The following is an 18,493-nucleotide window of genomic DNA, read 5'->3' as shown; positions in this document are numbered from 1 at the left end:
CAAAGACTTGAACCACGACCCGAAGCCACACATAAAAAGGTTGGGCTTTTTACACAATATCAAGAAAATTGCCAAAGATGTGGTATGTCAAATGTCGTTATCCCCTAACGTCGTGATCCCCTATTTCCTTTGACGGCTCGTCTTACTCACTTATTTCTATTGACTTAATTTACATAATGGCCCGCTAACAGCACAACAGACAGCTGAATTGAACACGTCATATAGACGGCCAGACTTATCTCCCCAAGACTTTGTGAGCTCGTCTCAGGTCACCATATCCCTAGACACTCGAGAACAAAGCTTGCTCTACTGCGAATTAGAATTCCACTTAACCTCTGCCATGAACCATTACATCGCTACTGAATTTGACAAGGGGCATTTGGTACCTGACAATCTCAAGAAGATATCAGACTTTTGGCTACGGCAGGGCCGCCCCCGTGTGATCAGCTTTCGGTACGATCTTGAGACCCAGATAGAACTGGTATTACTGCACCTAAACGATTTCAGCTTTTACGGACGTCGCCAAAGCAGCCCGGCAGAGATAAGGGGTCTCCTTCGATCGATGCAGGTGAATGCGCGTGCCATGCGTATTCGTACTTTTTGCCAACCAGACGCAGTCATAGCGAAACAGGTAATTGACTCACAATCACTTTTCAATATGCTGAATGCTCCAACAGCCCATCAACTTGCCTTGGCGGAAATTGGCCAGTTTTTCAGAATGATCATCGAGAGGGAGAGGGCCAAACATGAAGTCAAGGAGACCACTAAATCAATGAATCAGCTCTGACCAATCTGGGAGCACTACATGGTAGCTGAGCCATCAAGGAACTTGGCGATATTGAACATAGCGGACGTCAAAGGGTATGGGGTCTGGCGGGACGTTGCATGCAAGGTGCCACTCAATGGGATAGGCTCCTTCGATAGATCCACGATAAATAACATGCTCCGAACATAAACAACGCCAGCTCGAGAGAAAATGGTTGGGGGGAGGTTGGCAACCTATCCGTTTAAGAGAGCGTGACATCTTCACAGTGAGGAGTCGTTTTGGGTGAGTCATCGGACCAAGAAGAATATTTTACTTTGGCCATTCGTGTCAATAGCTCAATTGTCAAGTGTTGTGAATTGAAGGATATGATAGAATATGAATTTATTATGCGCCTGATAAAGAAATCCCCAGTACTCATTAGAAACGCCAGTAAATCTACAAGCTACTCACAAATATAATAAATACCAAAGGGAGAGAATGTCTTTGATATGCTTCACCCTTGTCGGATAAAGCCTGCAGCCGCGAAGGACCACAAACAAGCGGTGTATTTTGGTGCCCTCTTCAAAAAAGCAGACACATCCAGGGGATGACGCAGCTAGATGAGCGATATATCCAATCCATAACGAGAAATACTAGAAGATGGTTGTCTAGACAAGTGCGCGTGCATAAGGAGCCTCAGTATCGTTCGTGGTAATATCTTGTCTCTTCAATGTATTGGCGTCTTGGCCCTCTATCATCGTGTTTCCAGTACCCACCATTACCTGCATCATCGTAGTCGCGAGCGTCATATAGATAGCCTTTGCCATTTCGATGATTTAAATCCTGTGGTCTCCCCGTGTCGTAGTGAGGCAGGTCCTCTTCTCGGCCATACCGTTCCTCCCAGGCTAATTGCTGACTTTTGCTTCTTTCTCGTGCATCTTCCAATCTATGGGTAATCGCGTTTGCACCGAGGGCGCCGGCCACCGCACCAAGAACAGTAGATGCCACACGAGGCACATTCTCTGTGCTGTGACGTCGTGGACGACCGCTCTGCTTTTGCCTGCGGCGAAAGGCTGCTTCAGAGGCTTGCTTGGCGATAAGTCCCCCAACGACGGCTCCAACAATGCCAGCACCGATTCCTGCACGCGTCTGGGAAAAGTTGCTGTTGATTATACCGCGTGCTCGATGTACCGGGTCGGGGGAACGCTCAAAGTCGCGAGACGCACCGCGATAGGAGCGAGCATGTGACCTGCCTCTATCTGAGCGAGAGGAGGATCTGGAAGATGAAGGCGACGGAGATCGAGGGAGTCGAACGACTGCAGAGTTTGGGGGAGGTACCGAATGGGAACGCGACCCGTCATTCATGGGTATTCCAAGTGCCGCAGCGCTCTCCCGATAGTAGGACTCATTTAGACCTTGGGGTTGATTCTCCTGACCCGGAACTCTGGAGTTGCTGGTTTTTCCAGACTGTGGGCCAGGGGAGTAGTAGTCACGACGGCGATCTGAGAAGTGGCCGGAGTCATTATCGGCTGCTTGATACCTGGACATGACGAGGTGACGAGGTGACGAGGTGACGAGGTGACGAGGTGACGGCGAGAGACAGGGTACATGTACGGATGCCAATAGAAGCTGGCTCAAAGGCTGGACATGGACAGTAACTGAAATGACAACAGGAAGAGGTTTGTGTAAGAAGCGGAGGAGCTTGGGGCACGCATAAAGGCAAAACAGAATTTGATAACAATTTAAAAACTGGAAGGAACCTCGGCCTTGCTTCTTGATCTCTCCAAAAGGCGAAAGACGAAGATCAGTGGTTTATGTCCGGCTGGCACATGTACATGTATCATTTTGCATGTCGAGAGTCCCTAAGTACTTGACTTTACCACTTCAGACAGACTTGGACCATTTTGCCCACCTGACCAAGCTGGACCAAGCTGGAACTGGCGGCTTTGGCCGACCGGGAATGTCTGGTCTATCATTTTAGTTTGCACATCTGTGTCTGGTGGTATGCAACATAAGCTCAGCCCGATTAATGTGGTGAGTGGACAGACTAGCTTAATAGATGGCAGCAGCTGACATGCAGAGAGCCAACCATGAAAAAGGAACACAGCCATTTTGCTCACAGGGAGGGACAACGGGTTAGCCAGCACCGGACGTTGGACATTCGACTAAATCGAAACTTTGCAGAACCCGAAGCCACAAAGAAAACAATCGAGGCGGACAAGTAGTGAGGCGGGCTGCATGGCCATTTTATGCCAGTTGAGGCCGGAAAGTTTGGTGTCTGGTTTCTGGTGTCTGATGCATGACATGTACCACCTTCAATGTTAGCCAGGCGGGACTGCTCTGGTCAGTTTGGGTGCCCATGTGAGTGAATGATGTCACCGGCCGGCGTGGACGGAACATTGGAATCAATTTTGATTCATTACTTAAGTAGGTACTTAAGTAGTGGCGGGCAACTGGATCGTAGCCGAACTCCAGCTGTCCTTGGTTGTTGATACACTTGACCTTACTGCATCCAATAAAGACATCTGGACCTTATATCTTCCGTGCCATGCCCAACTGTCAAGTGCCCGTTATCGGTCTCAAGTGCTGTTGGGACTAAAGTCAAGCTGCAACCCCCCACGCTTTTTTACCGAACAGTCAAGTCCATGTTCAATTGCGGAGAGCCTGATTTGGTTGTGCTTGTTCCAGGTCCAGTCCGGTCTGGTCGGTTTCTATGACTAGACCAGACATGGAATATGCAAATTACATGCAAGTCGTTCTGCCGGTACACGTACAGCTACATCTCCTCCGATGTTGACTCCGGCTATTATCCCGCCCATGCCTAGCACCACGTACTAGTCGTTTTCCTTGAAGTCGCCGTGGTTCCCATTATGTGCTGTTAACCTGTCGAGTGGGGGTGGCCACTGATCCAAAACCTCATCACTACTACCAGTTATTCAGTTGTACTTGGGCAACTTTCGGGGATCACGTAGTCGCGGAGCCATGATGTTGTTGACTCCTTGAGCCACTTGTACCAAATCTGTGTCTCCACCGTCCTTGCTATTATCCGTCCTTGGTCATTTCGTCTTGTGTACTGTCCTTGTCGAGACTGTTGCTTGCTCGCTCCCCGCCCAAATGGCAGGCCCTCCTCCATTCCCAAAGACTTCAGTCATGAAGACGGGTCTTGGGGAAAACGACGAAGACGTGCCTTTGTCCCTGCAAGATAGCGAATCAGCCGCCGCCAGTCTGTTGCAATACGCAGAGGACGAAGCAGTGCGCTCGGACGAGGATAATGACCTGGAAGAAGATCTCGACGCCCTAGAAGTTGAATCCGACTCACATCGCGAAAAATGGAACAGCCCTCGAATCAATGCATTCCGGTATTGCGGCGTCAACTTGTCTTTTTTTGTCATGGGCATGCATGATGGGTGTATTGGGGTACGTATGAAGCCTGGCTGTTTAGAAGCTTTGAGCTCTTTCCAAACCTTTTTTCCCCATTTCACCCTCTTGTACTTGGCTCTGAGAATTTACATGCTAATAGAAAGGGTCAACCTATTGGAATTTTAGGCACTCCTCCCATATGTAAGTTGATTCCATCCGTGACGAGTCTTCCCGCCGTGTCTCTCTAGCGGTCCGCGGCCCCAGAGTCCATGACGCTGAATATATCACCAGATCGAGCAAGATTATGGTATCAACCATACTACAGTCTCGACTATCTTTATAGTGCCGTTTCTTGGATACGTTACAGCAGCATTGTCCAATAATTGGATTCACTACCAGGTTGGTCAGCGAGGCATCGCCTTCTTGGGTCCTCTCTTCCGCCTCATCGGATATACTCCCGTCGTTTTTCGCCCTCCATTCGCGCTGCTTCCAATCCTTTTCATGTTCACCGGATTTGGGAGCGGTATAGAGGATAGTGCTTACAACGCCTGGGTCGGCAACATGCACCAAACCAACGAGTTGCTGGGCATCATTCATGGAGCATTTGGATTAGGCGGGACCGTTGCACCTATTGTTGCTTCCACCATGGTGGCCAAGCTGAAAATGCCGTGGTACTCCTTCTACTACATATTCATCACCATTGTCTGCATTGAGCTTGTTTTCGGGCTGTGGGCATTTTGGGGTGCCACCGGTGCAGCATATCGACGAAAGCTTCGCAAGGGAGGCTCGGCCGAAGGGGCAACTACAGCCACAGTCCTACAAGAGCCCGTCACCTGGCTCGTGGCCATCTTCCTACTCTTCTATGCTGGCGCGGAGGTTAGCCTGGGCGGTTGGATTCCCACATTCATGATGAAGGAGAGACACGCCGATGGTTTTCTCGCTGGTGTTACCGCCACGCTTTTCTGGTTCGGTTTGTCCCTTGGCCGAATAGTACTGGGCTTCATTACCGGCTGGATTGGGGAGAGGCTGGCCATTACCGCATATCTGGCATTGTGCATTGCTTTTCAGCTTGCCTACTGGCTTATTCCCACCAAAATTGGCGCCATGGTTTTCGTTTCTTGCTTGGGGTTCTTCCTGGGACCTCTATTCCCAGCTGCTATCGTGGTGGCGACCAAGATATTGCCTACTGAATACCATGTCAGCGCAATTGGATTCTCATCGGCAATCGGCGGTGGCGGCGCTGCCGTCTTGCCATTTATCATTGGCATAATCGCCGAAGGCCATGGTGTTGGCGTCCTCCAACCTATTATTTTAGTTGTGTTGTTTTTCCTCGTAGGTATATGGATGTGTCTGCCTGAAAGGACACGCACTAGAAAGAGGCGTAATGTTCAACATGACAAGTTGAACTTGCGTGATAGATTAAAGACGACATGGTCTTGGCTCACAGGGGGGTTGAATCCGGATTTCACATAGAAAGCTCCTCGGCCAGGCTGTGGTGATGCAACTGGGTCGAGGATAAAGAATCTGCTCCAACAAAAAAAAAACGAGGAGAAAATGATGGGTAACGAAATAAAACAAATTAAAATAGAATAAACCAAATGTGGTTCTTTCCCGTTGAAATCGTCACCATTTGCTTCTTTGTACTTCTACCTATGCGATCCGTAGAACATCTCTCTCTCTGTTGCTTGAGGAGCACTGAGGGGTCTGGCAATCTGGGACTTATCTTATCAGCGGGGCGGCAAAATTTAGTGAGTCTTGGACATGTCGGGTCTGGCAGGTTCCCATTTCTGGCTGCATGTGCAAAAAGCCCGCCAGACGACAATTACTATGCGACATCGGGCTTGTAAACCCACGTCGTGTCTCTCTGCGCCCTGACAACATCTTCATTCTTGTACTGCTGCAAGGCCATCCAAGGCCATCTGCGTTGCCTTTGGCTCGTTGACTCTACTACCCGTAGTCAATTCGGGCGGTAGCCATAAGCCAGCTCGCTCGACCAACAGCCCACTACCCCGCGACGTCACCTCTGGTCAGCTTGTTGCTCTGTCTCATGAAAAGATGCCATCCACGGTACCAACATCAAGGTCACCGTCAATGACGGCTACCATATCGCTAATTCAACCACTTCGGCCCGATCTTCACGAGCGAGCATGGGCATCGATACCCCATCCAACCCTCCCACTAATTGCAACAGCCCACGCAAAGGCTGTTACCGTCTTTTCTCTGTCTACACTTTCGTCCCACAGCAACCTGACTGGCGGTCATACTCGTTCCGTTCGATCTGTAGCTTGGAAGCCGGGTTTGCCACCGCACAAACTATGTCTCATTTCTGGGAGCTTCGATGCCACCGCAGGACTATGGCGCTGGGATGACGACTCTGCGGCCGACGCCGACGCAGGAAGAGATGGCCACGAGGTTGAAATCACAATGTCTGGACGCGGCCTTAGCGGCCACGGCGATAGCGATAGCGAAATCGGCGATTCTGGTGATAAGGACTGGGAGTTCACACTGGTCCTGGAGGGCCACGACTCGGAGATAAAAGGCTGTGCGTTCTCGCCCTCTGGAGCATACCTTGCTACTTGCTCTCGTGACAAATCTGTATGGATTTGGGAGGATATTGGTGCATCTGAAACAGACGACGAATGGGAAACTATCGCCGTACTCAACGAGCACGAAGGAGACGTGAAAGCAGTCGCTTGGTGTCCAGATGTGCCGGGCAGAAACAATCGTCGCCAGTACAGCTCAGATGTCCTCGCCAGTGCTAGCTACGACAACACGGTTCGCATATGGCGTGAGGACGCCGACGGCGAATGGGTCTGCGTTGCAGTATTGGAAGGCCACGAAGGAACTGTCTGGGGCGTTGAATGGGAGCCTCATCCAAAGAATGACCGATTTCCGCGATTGTTGACCTGCTCGGCGGACGGCACGGTACGCCTGTGGGCATTACATGAAGAACTTGACGATCAAGAAGACAACAACGGATTCGGCGGCACCAGTCGAAGTGCTCTTGGAGGAATTCCCAACACCATGAGGAGATCCTTGAGAGAGGAATGGACGTGCACTGCCGTCCTCCCAGCGGCACACGATCGAGACGTCTACTCAGTCACGTGGAGCAAACATTCTGGAGTGGTAGCCAGCACAGGGCGAGACGGCAATATTGCATTGTACAAGGAAGTTGACGGCCCAGTTACATCTACGGAAGAAACCGCAGTCCGGAGTAATGGTGACGGTCTCCATGGCGTCTCCGGTGTGCCAAACACCACCGGTGCTCATGCTCACCCGTCAAACCTACCGCCGTCCTCAAGAGCATGGGAATTGTTAACTACCATGCCGAACTCACATGGTCCGTTTGAAGTAAATCACATAACATGGTGTCGACGTTATGATGCCCGTTCTCAGAACAGAGGGGAGGAGGAGATGTTGATAACTACTGGTGATGATGGCATAGTCCGCTCATGGCAGGTCAAGGTTGATGAGCTGTAGAACTGGGCGACATATGTTGCAATAGAGCTACATGTACAAAACTTTTGCATCTGGAAAACTAGCAGTCAGGGCGGTAGGGTGTATGTATACCCTTGGATATCGCACGTAGTTCGACTAGAACATGCAACGGATGTGACACCTTTTGGCCGTACACTGACCTGTACCAGCTGTTCCAAAATACGGCGTCTATTTTGATCTCAATGTGAACTGGACAAACCACGCATATGCCAATTTTCGCCGTACCAAATCCATGCTACGATAACATTGGTACAAATACTACTAGTAGTTGCCCTCGAGAGGGCATTTTATGATACATTTACTAACACAAGGAGCTCTGTCTTTCATTTCAAACCACACCCTCCGCAGGTCAGACTCCAAAATCTAAATCTCTGTAGTGTCACCATGGCACTTCGTCGATTTCCCACTGTCCCATAATTTATTCTAATCATTGTCGCTTACTCGCCCTTCAGCTTATCTTGCTTAACAGTGAAAGCCATTTCCAAGAGATCTGCCTCCTCTTTCTTGTGCAAGTGCTTCATGCCAGTGGCGACAGAGGCACTGGGGTTACGACCGGCATACATGACATGCTTGCGGTCGTGGTACTTGGTCTGGTTGAGCAGAGTTTCAATACGGGGCTGAGTGAAACTCCAAGCACCGGCGTTGAGGGGTTCTTCCTGAGCCCAGACAATGGTCTTAGCATTAGGGTACATGTCGAGGTTCTCCTTGAGTTGTTGCCAAGGGAATGGGTTTAGCTGCTCAATGCGGGTAAATGCCACGTTGTCAATCTTGTTATCAGCGCGGTACTTATGCAACGTAGCCCAGACCTGACCGGTGCAAAGAATAACGCGATCAATCTCCTCGGGGGCCTTGATGCTGCCAGTCTGGTGCTCTGGGTCGGGAATAATCCACTGGAAGCCAGCATCCTCGCCGTTGAAGTCCTCAATATTTGAGCGAGCAAGAGGGTGACGAAGCAAGGATTTGGAGAAGAAGATGATAAGAGCTAAGAGACGGGTTAGTCGAAGGAGTTTACATAAGCAGTTTCCGTGGAAAGGTGAACGGAGTGAATGACTTACGTTTTCGGAACTGTCGATGCATCTGGCGGCGCAGAGCATGGAACAAATTGGCAGGAGTTGTCATGTAGGCAATCTGCATGTTGCAGTCCTGGTGTTGCCTGGCCAGCTTCTCCTCAGTTGGGAAGATTCGAGGATCCTCATTAGACAGTTGGAGGTAACGCTCGAGACGGCCAGATGAGTGTTCGGGGCCTTGGCCATCATATCCGTGAGGTAGAGACATGACAAGACCAGTTCGCTGCATCCACTTCACTTCTCCAGAGGCAATGAACTGATCAATGATGCACTGAGCGTTATTGGCAAAATCTCCAAACTGGGCTTCCCACATAACCAAGGCATTGGGTGACTGCAGAGAGTAACCGTACTCGAAACCAAGGGCACCAAACTCACTCAGAGACGAGTTCGCGATAACAAATTTGCCTTGATCTTTGCTGATGTGCTGCAATGGAGTGTACGTCTTTTCGTTCTCCTGGTCATGGAATACGGAATGACGTTGAGAGAAAGTTCCTCGCTCAACATCCTGGCCAGAAACACGAACATGATAGCCTTCAGTGACCAATGTACCAAAAGCCAGAGCTTCGGCAGTGGGGAAGTCAATGTTCTTGCCTTCAACAACCGACTTGGTCCTGTTGGTAAGAATTCGCTTCAGATTGCGGTGGATCTGGAAGCCTTCGGGTGCAGAGCCAATGACCTCTCCAACGTGGTCCAGAGTCTTCTTGTCAACACCAGTGGCGTGGTGGGGTAGAACTTCAGTGGCCAACTCCTTAGGGGACTTGAAACCGTTCCATGCCGACGTAGTCCACTCCTTAGACGTAGGAGTATAGTCCTTAGATTTGTTGAAGCTCTCTTCAAGCATACCCCACACCCACTGTTTGTGCTCCTCAATGTCTTCCTTGGTGAAGGTACCTTCGCGCAGAAGTTTGTTGACGTAGACGTCAATCTGAGGCTCCTTCTGCTGTATTCTCTTGTACATGAGCGGTTGTGTGAACGAGGGCTGATCGGTTTCGTTGTGGCCGTGCTTTCGGTAGCAGATCAAATCAATGACAACATCATGCTGGAACTCGGCACGCCAGTCAGCAGCCAGCTGGCAAACGAAATTGACGGCTTCAACGTCATCAGCGTTGACATGGAAGACTGGTGCGTCTATAGCCTTGGCAATGTCCGTGCAGTAGGCGGTAGAGCGAGCAAATCGAGGGTCGGTGGTGAAGCCAATTTGGTTGTTCACGACAAGGTGAATTGTGCCACCAGTAGAGAAAGCGGGTAGGGAGTGGAACCCCAAACACTCATAGACGATACCCTGTGCAGCAAAGGCAGCATCTCCATGCAGCAGAACACCCATGGCTGTCCTGTGTGTCTTCTCGTCATTATTGTAATGCTGGATGGCACGCGTCTTGCCGAGAACAACAGGATCTTCAGCTTCCAAGTGAGAGGGATTGGCTACCAGGGAGAGTTGAACACGCTTCCCAGAAGGAGTCGGGCGTTCAAAATTCATTCCCAAGTGGTACTTGACATCGCCCGAACCCTCGTCCTCGGCACCAAGGGTGCCGGCGAACTCGGAAAAGATCGATTCGTTGGGTTTTCGGACGACATTGCTGAGGACGTTGAGCCGGCCACGATGAGGCATGCCGATGATGATGTCCTTCACACCATAATCAACACTGCGGTCAATCAAAGCCTTCATACCAGGAACGAGGGTTTCGCAGCCCTCAAGGCCGAATCGCTTGTCGTTGGGATACTTGGTAGCAAGGAACGATTCGAAGCTCGAACTCCAAATAAGTCGATCAAGGACGCGACGTTTCTCGTCAATGGAGTACTTGAACGGCTGAGGGACTTCGAGTCGCTCACGCAACCAGTCACACTTCTCGCGATCAGGAATGTGAATGAACTCGACGCCCCATGATCCGGCATAGATCTTCTCACAGGCAGCCACTATTTCACGAAGGGTCATCTTATCGCGGCCCTCGCGTTTAAATCGAGGCAAAATGCCGGGACCCAAGGTGTATTCGGTGTCGAGATCGGCTTCAGTGAATCCGTAATGCTCCAGGGTCAACTCCTTGGGCTTGATATTACCGAAGCCTTCCGTAGTGTTCCTGATACCAAGAGGATCAATGTTGGCCTTGTGATGGCCTCGGGCCTGGTAGGCTCGGACGAGCAGTTGGACCTTCAAATGGTTTGTAACATCGGAACCGTCTTCGAGCGTCAAACTGCCGGCAAGTCGAGGCACGCCGCCAGTCATGTTGGGGACCAAATTTGGTGGTGGCTGAAAGGCCTGTGAGATGGGCATATCGCCGCTCTCCATGTTCTTGAAATAGACCTGCCAGGACACATGAACACTCTTGGGGTCTTGTTTCCACTGCATATACATCTCATCGATGTAATTGGCAGCGCCGCCAGACAAAAAGTTGTCACTGGGGTCGGGGGGCGAGTGAAGTGCATCAGTCGCATAAGACCTCGCGGCTGTAATAGCCAGCGGCCGGCGGGTGGCGGCCAGCTTCCATGACGATGTCCGAGCAGAAACTGTCGAGATGGAGCATTTGGACAGCGACGCGGAGCATCGAGCACCGCGAAGTAGCTGTGAGCTAGCTCTACAGAGCGGATTCCTCAGCATGATGAGGAGAGATGTAGAGCTTCAGGAGAAAACGAGACAAATGGTAGTGGACGGGCACAGGGTTAAAGCTCAATCGAACGACACATTCCCCAATCTCTCGATCGCAAGATGATCAAAAAAGAGTGGCGGAGTAAGTCGCAGACAGAGGTAGCAGAGGTGGCAAGCTGGGTATGAGGAGGTGAAGAAGTCGAAGATGCAAGCTGGCATGCACTAGGAGTCATTTACAGGAAAAATCATGACGGCAAAATCCTGCCAGTAACGTCAAAGTGCAGCTGGCTCAGATGGGGCAAACAGCAACGGCTAGTTTCCAGGGCTGCACCAGACCTTGTTGGTCTGGTCTGGTATGGGCCACTCAACTCCGAGCCATTGAGATCTCTGAAGGCCATGCAGTTTCGGGCGTCCCGGGCAAGAGGAGACTTCAATGTTCACTTGGCCAGACCAGACATGACCAGTGGACGGCAGTGGCACAAGGGGTCACAGGGCATCCTCGTTGCATTGACCGTGCATCCACAGGAGGGAGAATTAGCCACTCACAGCACCGCCAAGGGGCCGTTCTGGGGCCTCCAGGCCCTCCCAGTGGCCTAAGCCCAGCCATTCTGGGCTCAATGCCAGACATCCATCCAGCCACCCTGTGTTCGGTCCAGTCAAGGTGAGGCAAAACCCGATACCATGCCTGTCGCATAAATATTAGCACTGTAATGTGAACGGTTGAGCTCACCTCAACCTACAGTTCTTAGTTTAGAACCTCACACGGTACGGGTTGGGTACGGGGAGTATTCGGGTTGCGGCTCAGACTGAGGTCAGCTTTACCGACGCCACAGTTTTGAGATCAAGCCACAGTCTCCCTGGCACACTCGGTCTGTCACCAGCCTCACCTTAAGCTCACTCAACTTCAAAGCTGTCGGTTGTCGGTCCAGCTTCACGATTCATTTGCACGATCAGTCAGGCCGTCAGGATCCACCGCACATGATCTTAACTTATTCTCTTTACTGTGGTAGAAAGAGGTGAATCTTTTGGCAGCATATCCCCTCGCAAGGTTTCGTGTTGTGTGCCTTGCTTTCTAGCAGCACATAGCCCTCTACTGGCGACGTGAGAGTGGCCAGGGAGGTGAGGACATCAGCGCGAGAAACGGCGATGACGCTATCATTGCCCTGAAAGCGAGAAGGAAGGGCTTGGTCAAAGACTTCACAGCAGACCCCAAACTACCATGGCCACCCCAGCTGGTCGCACGCTGTTCAAAAAGAAAGATGGCATTCTCACCTTGACTGCTGATCATCAAACCGTCACATGGACACCGAATAGTGGTGGCCCGCCAACAATTTCTTTGCCAGTCTCCAGCATTACTAGTAAGACGTACCAGTGTGATTCTCTTGTATAGTCATGTTCATCCTAACACGCACATCTTAGATCTTCAGCAGACCCCTGAAACCGCTGCCAAGGTCATGCTGAAAATATTTGAGAAGGCAGACAATGGAGCCGACCCCGCGACATATCTCTTTCATTTCAATACTTCCGAAGCTAAGTCGGAAGCTAAGGCTGTCAAAGATGTCCTGTCCAAAATTTTGGCGGATATGAGGAGTAACGATGCTGGCGTCCCTCGACCAAGTGTTGGAACAACCACCAGCGGGAGCATCTCTACTCCTGCTGGTGTAGGTAGTGGATCTGCAGCCATGGCATTTGCCAGCGCGGTGAACTCGCAACCCCCGTCATCAACTCGGTGGTTTGATGAGACGCAGTTAAAGAATGATATAGAGCTCCAACAGTCCCTGATGAAAAAGGACAAGAGTCTCCACCAAACATATATGGAAGCCATAACGACAAAACCTGAATCAATATCTGGCGCCGCTTTCAACTCACAGTTTTGGTCTACACGCACGAACTTGCTCAGAGCTCACGCCATCGAAATTAATCAGAAGAAGGGCGCCTACAACGTCCTCTCAACGGTCAAACCGCGCACAGTTGATGGAGAATTGAAACTGAATATCAGCGTCGAGCAAGTTCAAATGATTTTTGCCCAGCATCCACTGGTGAAACGAATATACAACGAGAATGTACCGAAGCTTTCCGAGGCAGATTTTTGGTCTCGATTCTTCCTAAGTCGTCTGTCAAAGAAGCTTCGGGGAGAGCGAGTAACGGAAAACGACGCCCAGGATCCTCTTTTTGACAAATATGATGCCTCCGAGAATACACAAGGCGTTCAAAGCAAGATCATGTCGCAGAGTGTTCCTCACATCATCGATTTAGAGGGTAATGAAGAAAACCAGGGAGGCTTCAAAGGTGGTAATGCTAAGGATGTAGAAATGCGGCCTAGGTCAAATATACCTATCGTGAAGACATTGAACAGTCTGAGCGAGAAGATTATGGCCAATGTCGCACCCTCGGATGTGTATGACAATGATGCCCATGCGGAACGGGACGCATTCAGCGAACTTGCTCTGAGGGATTTGCGTGGTGACAACGCCGAGCGACGCATCATGCTCAATGTGAAAGAGCAGAACAAATTTTTTTCAAAGCAAGACGCATCTCCATCAGAAAATGCCCGCATTTTTGCGACGCAACGGCCACAAGAAGTTTTATCCAAGATTCGGAGTGCCCTGAGACAGTTCGAAGAAGACTCTAGTGATGGCGCTAGCTTGCAAGCCGCCATCGCTTTTGAGGACGAAAGCGATAGCGATGATGAGGATAAGAAGCACGTTCAAGTGGGATCTCGTGCCGCGATCAAAGCCGCCGAAATGGAGGTCATGGATGGAGTTCTTCAGCAGCGAGCACAAAAGTATGGTCACAGCACGGATGCAACATCTCCAATGGGACTACCATCTTCCATCACAGAGAAATGCTCGCTCACTCACGCGACAAGTATTGAATTTCTTCATCAGTTCTGGACTGCGTTTCTCTCTGGTGATCCTGACCGTGCTGCCGAACTTCAATATCTAGCCGAGTCTCTCAAACGATCAGTTGCCCGCATTACCGCGGTTGCCGAAGACGCCGATAAAGAGCGAGAGAGTATCATTCGTAAACGCAAACAGGAAATTCGCGACCATTTCGAGCGTACGGGCAAAAAAATCAGATGGAAATCAGATATGGTTGGAGGTGGACGAGACGCCGTCCTCAAACTGATGCAACCGGTGCTCCACGCTCTGGACAAAGCACAAGCTGATTACTCCAGAGCGCTGGCAGCCGAGGGAATACAAATATCAACCGAGGGTTAACAGTCACTCTCGCATTTCATTCAATAGGTAGACTGCTATGAGATTGCCGCTAGAGGGCTAAAAGTGCCATGCATCCACCGTAATACATTACTATGGTTTGGTACGCCTAACTAGAGCCATATGTAGTGTTTCAAGAGCGTTGCCGTCACAGCACTGCCATAGACACAATCATCCTCTTTCCGCAATATATGCAATGATAAAGAAATCGTATGCCGTCTGTTCTAGAATGGCGGACATGTGGCGAGTCACATCTTGCGCCAATGCCACTTTTCACAAATAAGTATACAAATATCCCCCGTGCTCTCTGAACATAACCGTCACTTACACCCAACGACGTTGGCGTATAAGGTCGCCGACCACGGCACCAAGGGGCATGTTCGACGTCGTCACCAACCACCGCGAACACATTACGGATATCAACTCCATTAGGTTTACGGCCGAATTCTTGCCTCGTCGGTTCTGCTATGCCCTTCCTCATACAGCAAACCAAATCCCATTGAGGCTTTCTTCTTTGACCCTTTTCGTCTGTTCCCATACTCCTCATCAAACTTGCGTATCAGCTTCAGCGAGGTCATATCTTCACTGATGCTCGCGGGGATCTGCTTCAAGGCACTTTCCAGATGATCATTACGCAGAATGCGGCGTTCCGGGTATCGATATGGCTCAGGGCCATCATGCTTCGCAGCTGCTTCATTTTCTTCCTCCACCGCAGCCATAGCAGCTGCAACGCACACATTTTTCAGATCAGATCCAGAATAGTACGGCGTTTCTTTTGCCAAGGCTTCCAGTGAGACGGAATCATCCAACAATTCATCCTTGAGCAGGAGCCGCAAGATAGCTGCGCGGTCTTCCCTGAGTGGCAGGTCCACGAGAATTTTGCGCGGCAACCTCCGCAGTACAGCGTCGTCCAAATCAAACGGTCGATTCGTTGCGACCATGATAAAAGCATTAGTCTCCTCCATACCGTCCCATTCCTTCAAAAACTGGTTAATATGCTCGCGATGTGAAGCCCTGTTGCTAAACATGCTACGATTCGCAAGTAGAGAATCCGCCTCGTCGATGAAAACAACACAAGGTTCTAGCCTTTTAGCCAAGGTGAAAACTGCCCGAATCAGCTTCTCACTCTCTCCGACCCATTTATCGTTGATAGTCGCGCCACTGATTTCAAGCATATTGGCGCCGCTCTCCTTCGCCACGGCTTTGGCAAGCATAGTTTTACCAGTCCCAGGCGGCCCGTACAGTAGGCAGCCTGGAATCTTATCCTGCGCAAGCACGCCGTAAGAAAAGGCATCGGGACGCACAAGTGCTAGAGATGTGAGCAGCTTGAGAGCCGATATAGTCTCTTGTGGGGCATGAACATCCGCGAATGTCGTCCGAAGATTCTCTCGGTTTATTTGGCCGGAGGAGATGCGCTTTTCATACTCATTCATCTTCAATACGTGTCGAGCGTCTGATTTGGGCTCTTCACGACTTTGATTACGAGCATCGTCTGCCTCCCTGTCCATGTCACCGTCGTCCTCGTCAAGGAAACGTTGGCCAGGCTGCTGTCGCAACGGACCCATTGAGCACCGATCAAGAACTCCGGTCGCACCGGATCCCTTACAATTCTCTTCAAGTGCCTTGAATGCGCATGCAAGGTGATATATCTCGGGAATCGGCAGGATAGAATCCCGTAGAAGAGAAAACTTGGGATCCCCTGAGCGCAGATGGGTTTTGACATGCTCATTGCACATATGCAGAGCCGCTGAGGGGGTTTCAGGACTTAATGCGCTAAGCATACGATTTATGTTGCAGATATTTTCGGCAAAGTAGTCCGTCTTTTGAAGGCTAAAGCGGCTCTGGGAGGTGTTGGCCTTTGCCATCGGGCGTCTGTATGTCCTGTCTGGCTCAATATGCCGCGTAATGACCCAGTCTGTAGTCGCCAATTGCCTGACAGCATCCTGAAACTCGTCGGAAGGCTTCTCAGATGACGAGGTTCCTACAATTGCGATGTTTGTTCCTTGTTGCCAAGCAGTGTCTACCATGACCCTCAACCTCCCAAGCAGCAGCGACCCTTCTAGTGTCATGCTCAACTCAACAATGTCGTGAACATGGATAAGAATTGGCCGCTGTGAGGTTTGGGATGGCGTCCTCTTGAGCTCCGGGGCTCGAATAATATGGTCCAAGATCTTGTCGATTTTGAGGTTTTCCCATTTAGTGAAGCAATCGAATTCGCCCTGTCGAATCTTTTGAAGCTCTTCCTCCAACGAGCCGCCAGAAGCTCGTAGGCTGATTATGCCAGCATCTGCATCACTATCATCTTCGTCATTCAGCCGAGAGGGACTCGTAGGATCCTGTGCGAGCTTCCCGTTCAACTCTGCCGCACGAAAGCCCATCATAGAGAGCGCTCCACGAGAGTAGGCCCAGTTTAAGCCCAAATAGTCGCCTACAAGCAAGGACAGGTCTTGTGCGTCCAGGTGAATCAAATCTGCGCGATTCCAGCATGCTAAATGCTGACCTACAGCCTCAGCTATTGATCTACCGCCGTAGCCAGAAATTGAGAGAACCGTGATGGGTCGTTTGCTAGTCTTGGGGTCGAAGACTGTTGGTGGCGCAGTTTGCAAGTCGCGCTCAATTGCCTTGGACATTGTCATGAGAGTATCTACTGGGAGATCTGCAATTGCATGGGGTAGGGGATATGTGAGCTGCTCTGCCTGACTGAGTTGTTGGTCCAAGGAAACAGTGAGAGCGAGGAACTGATCACGGAACTTGTGGGTTCTGTGATCAAGGTCTTTATATATGTTCCACCACCAAAATGGGCGAACTTTGTATGTATACTCTGCTTTTCTCGCTGGGTAAATGCAATCGACGACATGCCACGCGGAATCAAGAATCATGTCCCAGACCCTAACTACCTTTTCAATTGAGGCAGCCGTGCTCCAGCTATGGTCTTTAGGGTCGCTCCGAGAGCGTTTGAAGTCCATGAAGAGCTCGCAGTCTCTTAACAGCAAAGATGTCAAGGCAGTTTCAAAATACATCTCCATGGTTTGGTGGGTCTGTCTGGAGAGAGGTGTATGGCTTTGAAACAGAAGGGACGTCTTATCATGAGTCGCATCTTCGACTAGGGCTGCCGGTAGTCGCGGCTGTTTTTCTGGGGAATATATAGATATGTTATTATCGAGAAATTGTTTCGGCAGGTTAACCGGGGGAAGAGCAGATACTACACGCCGGCGGGACAAGCGATTCCTCATAGGGTTGAGGGAATGATTTCTCGTGCGGCCGCCAGCAGTCTCGGTAGCTGGATGTAGGTCGGGTCCACTGTCGTGTTCTGATATCGAGTCCTCGCCCGGTTTCCCTCCAGGCACAGAGTCACCGCCATGGCGATTGCAGCAGGATGAGTGAAAGGCTCGTCGAGGTATCGGTCGAGAAGCTCTTGCCGTTGCCAGGGCTCTCCTAGGCAAAGCTTTGAAGGCTGGCTCTTGCATCCGGACGGCTGGCGACAAGACTGAAAGAAGCCACAGTCTAGACTGAAATGGCGCAAGATATCAATAGCTTGCCGCGATTCCAATCTTTTATGTTGTAGGCCGCATCGTCAGTCTCCAAACTGGTTAACAATATTTCGAGTTGATGGGCAGCAAGACGATGTCTGTCTGTCGGGCCCCACATTTTCTTTTCATCAGTCTGGCGTCGGTGTCTGTCGTTCCAACAAGACCGGGCGCTTACGTGATCAAATATCCTGACCCAAGAACATGGTCACTGCTTTTGGAGAATTATGTACAGTACCGGTTTAAATTCTAGCCTAATTAAATTCTATCGAGGTGTTGCGGGGAAAGGCAACACTGTGGTGCTGGTGGAATAAAATGTCCGAATACTCAGTTGTGCGGTTTTTAAGGCAGTGGAAGTCATATATTTCGTGTGCACTTGACTTGTAATTTTGTGCGGTTGTTTCAATTGAGACCCCAAGGAACAAACCAGAGTTCGCTAAAGACAGAGACCGAGGACTGGGAACTTTGAAGGATGTTATTAATACAGTTGATGCTTC

The 18,493-nt window shown here is 50.4% G+C and overlaps 5 protein-coding genes across 5 annotated transcripts; 2 read left to right on the top strand and 3 right to left on the bottom strand.

Moving 5' to 3' along the window:
* Positions 1 to 1,441: 1,441 nt before the first annotated feature.
* On the bottom strand, positions 1,442 to 2,293 carry VFPPC_03493 (hypothetical protein; the record flags this gene model as incomplete). Its single annotated transcript, XM_018282988.1, has 1 exon — positions 1,442 to 2,293. One exon carries the CDS (start codon positions 2,291 to 2,293, stop codon positions 1,442 to 1,444), a length of 852 nt encoding a protein of 283 aa, XP_018147683.1.
* A 3,867-nt stretch (positions 2,294 to 6,160) lies between these two features.
* Positions 6,161 to 7,585, top strand: VFPPC_03491 (cytosolic iron-sulfur protein assembly protein; the record flags this gene model as incomplete). The annotated part of the gene is made up of 1 exon (XM_018282986.1): positions 6,161 to 7,585. The coding sequence occupies one exon, from the start codon at positions 6,161 to 6,163 to the stop codon at positions 7,583 to 7,585; it is 1,425 nt and encodes a 474-aa protein (XP_018147681.1).
* A 455-nt stretch (positions 7,586 to 8,040) lies between these two features.
* VFPPC_03490 (2-oxoglutarate dehydrogenase E1 component, mitochondrial precursor) lies at positions 8,041 to 11,263 on the bottom strand (the record flags this gene model as incomplete). The annotated part of the gene is made up of 2 exons (XM_018282985.1): positions 8,041 to 8,585; positions 8,659 to 11,263. 2 exons carry the CDS (start codon positions 11,261 to 11,263, stop codon positions 8,041 to 8,043), a joined length of 3,150 nt encoding a protein of 1,049 aa, XP_018147680.1.
* Positions 11,264 to 12,470: 1,207 nt separating this feature from the next.
* VFPPC_03489 (RNA polymerase II transcription factor related protein) lies at positions 12,471 to 14,472 on the top strand (the record flags this gene model as incomplete). Its single annotated transcript, XM_018282984.1, has 2 exons — positions 12,471 to 12,609; positions 12,671 to 14,472. The coding sequence occupies 2 exons, from the start codon at positions 12,471 to 12,473 to the stop codon at positions 14,470 to 14,472; spliced, it is 1,941 nt and encodes a 646-aa protein (XP_018147679.1).
* Positions 14,473 to 14,903: 431 nt separating this feature from the next.
* VFPPC_03488 (spastin) lies at positions 14,904 to 17,936 on the bottom strand (the record flags this gene model as incomplete). Its single annotated transcript, XM_018282983.1, has 1 exon — positions 14,904 to 17,936. The coding sequence occupies one exon, from the start codon at positions 17,934 to 17,936 to the stop codon at positions 14,904 to 14,906; it is 3,033 nt and encodes a 1,010-aa protein (XP_018147678.1).
* Between the last annotated feature and the right edge of the window lie 557 nt (positions 17,937 to 18,493).

This window comes from Pochonia chlamydosporia, chromosome 2 (assembly GCF_001653235.2).
Source record: "Pochonia chlamydosporia 170 chromosome 2, whole genome shotgun sequence".
In the NCBI taxonomy this organism is placed as follows: Eukaryota; Fungi; Ascomycota; class Sordariomycetes; order Hypocreales; family Clavicipitaceae; genus Pochonia; species Pochonia chlamydosporia.
Note: the sequence above shows the minus strand (reverse complement) of the source record. Positions and strands in the feature narration are given on the sequence as shown.